We start from the raw sequence: 6,086 nt of genomic DNA on the forward strand, positions 1-6,086 counted from the left end.
CTAGAAATGAGTAATGATATGCACTGTGACATCACTTATATTTGGCTATAATGATGAGTTTATCATTATTGTTTGTATTTTTTCAGGCATCACAATATAATTTTACAATGTAAAAATGTAGTGGTTATAATTTCTTTTACCCATTATTTTTATAAGTGTATTTGGCTCTCAATTTATGAATCGTAAATTTTTTTTTTTTTAAAATAGACACTTTAAAATAATAATAATGCCTCATTTACTTTGAATCACATAATAAATTTATAAGCCAACCACACTAAGAGTAAAAGTGCAGTTAAGCAAGGCCATCTCATGTAATATTTTGGATGGTAAAACCCGTGCCTAATAGGGTAATTTTCTCTAAAGTGGTGAAATCATTCAAGTCGCATAAAATCCAACCCGTATATCATGTAGACCACCTCTTTCTTTGGCTTTGATCACAAAATTAAGGCTGATTCAACAATCACCAGGCTTAAAATGATACAAAAACTACTAAATTTCTTGTAGTATGGCTGACCAGAGTTTTTGAATTATGGGATCTCTGTGTAATCCTTTCATCTCGATGAGACACACCAGATGAATGGATTGGATGGCATGTAAACATCATGGTGGGCCCCACACAAACTAATGGTGAATATGAAGCAGTGCACTTGATGGACGGGTGGACCTCACGAAAGTTCCACCCACATGGCACTTGGTTACCGTTAGGTCCCTAGGCGTGAGGTACTCTAGCGGAGTTCTTTCAGACATGATTTGAACGGTCTAGATTGGCAGAGAAGTTTGCCACCTAACTTTATTGATTATACCCAATTAATAAACGATGGCAAACGCACGGGGAAGTCTCTCCGTGCAATAAAATGCAAGGCATCCCGCTCGCCTAGCATTTAAATTTCAAAATCCAACCCATTTTCTCCTCTCTCTCTCTCTCTCTCTCTCTCTCTCTCTCAACGCCATTTCTTCCTTTGATTCGTGAAGGAAAAGAAAAGAAGAATGGCAGGAGCAACGAACATTGGAATGATGGATTCGGCATACTTTGTAGGCAGAACGGAGATCCTTGCATGGATCAACTCCACTCTCCACCTCAATCTCTCCAAAGTTGAAGAAGTATGCATTTCCGATCACACCCCTCCCTTCTTTCGTTAGTTTCCAAGAAATAAGAGATTTGTTTTGATGGGTTGAATGATTCAGGCTGCTTCAGGAGCGATTCAGTGCCAGCTAATGGATGCTGTCCATCCTGGGATTGTACCGATGCATAAGGTCAACTTCGATGCCAAAAATGAGTATGAGATGATCCAGAATTACAAAGTCCTTCAAGACGTCTTCAATAAACTCAAGATTACAAAGGTCTATTCTCTTCTTCTTCTTCATCATCTCCGTCTCTATGCCCATTTGGGAAATTGGGTTTTCATTGTAGGTTGTTGATTTTGCGGTAGTCTTTCCATTTCTTGGATTTCAATTTTATTGGCTTCTCTCACATTCTATTTCCTTTCTTTTCCTTTCTTTTTTTGTTCGGTGTTATAGCATATTGAGGTGAACAAGCTGGTGAAAGGAAGGCCTCTTGATAATCTGGAGTTTATGCAGTGGATGAAGAGATATTGTGATTCTGTCAATGGCAGCCTTTTGAACACGTGATTTTCCTCTTTCTTTCTTGATTGTTTTTTTGGCTTTTTTCTTTTTTCTTTTCATGCCTGAAATGGTGAGAATGAGATACACAAAACCCAATTTCTTATCTGGGTTTGCTCCACATATGTAAACATAGATCATAGGTATGAGATCCAGGCCATTCATCAGGTGGGCCCTGCTGGGTATCTTTTCTTAAACAAAAGTTTGTTGATCTGCTCATCAGATGGGCCACATACTTATGTTGAATATAGGCGGTTGGTCAATTTTTAATTGTCCTTTCTTTTTCGAACACGTGGATTGCTTGACATGTGCACTGGTCCTTAATGAAACATCTGGATCTCGCACACATTGTGATTTCAGATCATTTCTCCATTAGATGGACCTCAAACAGCAAATAGTATGTTTGAAAGACGGGAAGATAAAACCTACATTGATTCAACTGATATTCTGATTTTTTTTTTTTTGGCAGTTTCAAGTCAGGTTTCAAATTTCAAATTCGCCATCTTTGTGAAATCCTGATATTCTGATTACTTTTTTGTAAAATACTCAGATCTCTTGCTTCACTGGGCTAATAATTTTTACAACTTGTGCCACTTATCTTGGTTTGCAACAGCACCAGGTGCATCCAAACCATACAAAATAACCGTATCTTATATAGGAACTATCTCCCCTGCTATTGCATCTTGTGGCTGAAAAAGCCCTGTACCTGAACTACTGGTAAAGGTGCATGTAGGTGATCAGTTCTCATATTATATTTGAGAACTTTCACATACAACCCCATCTTGAAGTCTCACCTACTGTGAAAATCAGGCTGCAGTTCTTGTTGGGTGGTTTGTACCTTTGTGCCGAGCATACCATAGGTTGTCCATTGATTTCGACAGTGTGGGCCTCCTGGTTTTCTCCTTAGGTGATCTTCATGGTGTGTCCTGCCTTTTGCACCGTTTGGATGTCCTACACGTGTGATACATTGGCAGGAAAGGTGGGGTTCTATTGACAGTTCACTAATAGTACTTTTATCTGATCACTGGTATTTTCTCTCTCGTCAAACAATATGCATAAGGAGGAAAGACTTTCGGGCTCTTTTTGTGGCATGTCCTCATACCTGTAAAATCTCTACATGAATGTAGTTTTCACATCCAAATGCCAGAAAGTTCTAAAATTCCGGAAAGTCTTTCCATAAGTGAGACTTTACTCACATAGTCACATCCAAATGACACCGTATTGAATTTCAGAATTGTAAAAAGACAGATTATTTATTAATTTTATTTTTTAATTACTTGGCATTCTGACGAACCTTGGTCAAGAGAACAAACTTTGTTTGTATTTCAAGGCTGCTGTTTTTTATAGCCAAAGTGCCTGGATATAAAATTTGTTTTCTATTTCCTTCACCTTGCATGATTTTGCCAAATTCTCATATTTTGAAAATAACTAAATCAAATTTTCCTGATGTTTTATCCTTTTATTTATTGTTAAGAACCTAACCAATATGCCAAAAGCCCCAGGACTGATGGAACACATCAAACTAGGTTATATTAAACCCTTGGGATCGTAACATTCACCACGCTCCACAGCCGATATCCACGGCAGCCCATCCTATGGCAGCATTCACTCTAACCTCTTTTTCATGCTGTGGGGCCTTTTGCTCTGGTCCATGTTGCCCTTTGTTAAGAACTTAACCAATACGCCAAAAGCCCTGGTACTGATGGAATGCGTCAAACTAGGTTATGTTAAGCCCTTGGGATTGTAACATTCACGCTGTCCTTGAATTTATTTCATGTTTCTTGGTTATGTTTTTGCCCACCTTTAGGTTATATTTGGATGCGCAATTGAATCGAGTTTTGAATATTCAATCTAAAAAGCTAGTGTTTCCTTGTACTCATGATGAGGAAGTGGCCTTAAACTTGAAAGGAAATTGCAATTTCGATTGTTTCCAGTTTGCCATGGTTAAAATTTCAGTTCTATTCATCCAAGCACACCCATAGTGTTTATCTATGAATACAAGTCTACGGTAAAAGAAAGCCCTTTCAGTATTGTACATGGCTGTGTATTTGTTTAATCCAGTTACAATCCCTTGGAAAGAAGAGAGACTTGCAAAGGAGGAAAAGAGACAAGCAAGAGAACTGCACCTGTGCAAGCTTCAACCAAGTCCTCAAATGCTGCAGCAAAAGCCCATTCATCAAACAATCCACGAAAGAATGAAATTAACACTGCCAATCCTGCAAATCCGTCAGTTAAGAACGCAAGACCTGCTTCTAGTGGAGGACATGCCTATGACGAGCAGGTAATTCAAATTCATGTGTTCATATGAAACTTTCGAGATGAAGAACTAAATTCTAATTTGAATTGAATGCAGATCACTGAGCTGAAGCTATCTGTGGATAGCCTTGAGAAGGAGAGGGACTTCTACTTCGCAAAGCTGAGGGATATTGAAATCTTGTGCCAATCACCTGATATAGAGCAGTTGCCCGTAAGGAGTGCACCTCTTCTCTCCTTATTTATTTGGATGAATTTGAACTGCATTTACTAAAATATTGCTTCCTAATTGTTATCGTACATTACAGATAGTTGTTGCAATACAGAGGATATTGTATGCCACAGACGACAATCCCTCTGTGGTGGCAGAAGCCCAGGCAATGGTCTCAAAGCACCAAAAGCAAGAACAGCGAATAAGTCCTATATCTGATATAGTTGATGACAAACCGAAGCTTGAAACACAGAAGAGAAAGAACATGTCAACTCTTGAGTTTGATATGGCTGCCAATTCTACGTTGTCGCCAAGACAAAGGCTCTCAGATGTCTCGGATGTTCATCACAATGGATCACCTCTAACTACTTACTGATCTTCCGTCATCGAGGATGACAAGGAGGGTTTGGTTTCATCAGGTTCGAGGACTGCATCCCTTCTCATCATTTATGTGTTTCTTATTGATGTGATGAAGTAGAGGACTTGGGAACTTGGAACGTAATGCTTTGATATAAGGCTCTCTTTTTGGTGGTCTATCTCATTCATATGGTGGGCCCCTTGGTGAATGGGAGAATCTCCCTCAACGTTGTCAGACCGCATATGTGATATGTGGTTCTCTGCAATCACATATGCCTATGCAATTGCGGTTGTATAATTTTAATTTTAATTTTTGATTTTTTTTAAAAAAATGAAAAAATAAGGGGAAAAATTGAAAAAAAATGTAGAAAAATATAAGACCTAAAGAGAAACTTCCCTAATTTAATATATAATGAATGTAGTAATTTTACATAAATAAAATTAGTTTGTGACTTGTTACAAAAATGAATGAAATACATTAAATTCAACACTCAGCAATATAGTTAAGTAACTAAACAATCAATAAGCTATTTATTGTACAAATACAATTTTGAAGTTACATCTTAATGTTTATTATTTATTTTATACACTATAACACTGACACTACTTACAAGTTACAACTTAGTTACACTAACACTAAGTTATACCACAAGAAGTTACAACTTAGTTACACTAACACTAAGTTACATTCAACAATTTCGTTACACAACAGTTACAAGTTACACTACTCACTAAAGTTCGATATTTTTGGCAAAAAAAAAAAGTGCCAACAGTTGGCGGATATGCGATCGCATATCCTTGCACATTTAGCATACATGATCGCATATGCGATATGCACGTGTATATGCGCTCGCATTTAATAACATTGATCTCCCCCATCAAATGATACCAACCGTTTGATCAGGTCTCCAATAAATGGGATCCATTGGCTATGACAATGGATTGCTAGGATCATCTGATGGAAAGACCCACCCCACGATGGGGCCCACCAGATCAACATCTTAGGTTACTGTACCGTTGCTGGGTCGAATGGAAAAGCCCTGTTTCTTTTAATTGGCATGCCATATAATTCAACATCCGCAGTCTCACCTGATGGTAAATTGATCTACTCTTCATTTCAGGTATCTCTGAGGGCTGCTGGATTTTACTGAGTCCTGCTGCTTTTGATATTATGGTGGGTCAGGCATGTGAGGAAGATCTGTCAGGATGGTCTGACATAATTTTAGTAGCATAGAAACATTTGAATACGACACAGGTTCAAGTGTAACTGCATATCCTTCCCTTGTTGTTTGTTGGAATGTAGATGCTTAGGATTCAATGTAGAACAACCTAGTTGCTCAATGTTTGAGCTTCATACTGAATTTTCTCTTACGAACATGTACTATGGAGTGCCCAAAGTTGTTTATTCTATTTTTTTTTTTTTTTTTTATAAATGTTGGAAAGCTTGTTTTCTGTTAGATTTTTACAGTTAAAGAGTCTTATGTGATGATGATTGATCTCTTATGCATTGTGCTTACCATCTTTGGTAATCTTCTTTCTCATGCATCTGACTGGCTTGTGGTGCTGCTGATTTTCATCTTTCAGTGTTTGCATTGCATGCTGCCAAGTAAACATTTAGAATTCTTCCAACATTGTGATATTTGGG

General features: G+C 37.8%; 1 protein-coding gene across 1 annotated transcript; it reads left to right on the top strand.

Moving 5' to 3' along the window:
* The first annotated feature begins 909 nt into the window (after nt 1-909).
* LOC131219129 (microtubule-associated protein RP/EB family member 1C) lies at nt 910-5,865 on the top strand. The gene is made up of 7 exons (XM_058214130.1): nt 910-1,101; nt 1,186-1,341; nt 1,519-1,625; nt 3,682-3,901; nt 3,974-4,087; nt 4,182-4,503; nt 5,563-5,865. Exons 1-6 carry the CDS (start codon nt 988-990, stop codon nt 4,458-4,460), a joined length of 990 nt encoding a protein of 329 aa, XP_058070113.1. The 5' UTR covers nt 910-987; the 3' UTR covers nt 4,461-4,503; nt 5,563-5,865.
* Nucleotides 5,866-6,086: the final 221 nt, after the last annotated feature.

This window comes from Magnolia sinica, chromosome 11, assembly GCF_029962835.1.
Source record: "Magnolia sinica isolate HGM2019 chromosome 11, MsV1, whole genome shotgun sequence".
Taxonomy (NCBI): Eukaryota; Viridiplantae; Streptophyta; class Magnoliopsida; order Magnoliales; family Magnoliaceae; genus Magnolia; species Magnolia sinica.

Excerpts from the sequence above, each read along its gene's own strand:
- LOC131219129 (XM_058214130.1), top strand. The coding sequence starts at position 988 with ATGGCAGGAGCAACGAACATTGGAATGATGGATTCGGCATACTTTGTA. Across the intron at positions 1,102-1,185 it reads ATCTCTCCAAAGTTGAAGAA|GCTGCTTCAGGAGCGATTCA; the intron begins GTATGCATTTCC and ends TGAATGATTCAG. Across the intron at positions 1,342-1,518 it reads ATAAACTCAAGATTACAAAG|CATATTGAGGTGAACAAGCT; the intron begins GTCTATTCTCTT and ends TCGGTGTTATAG.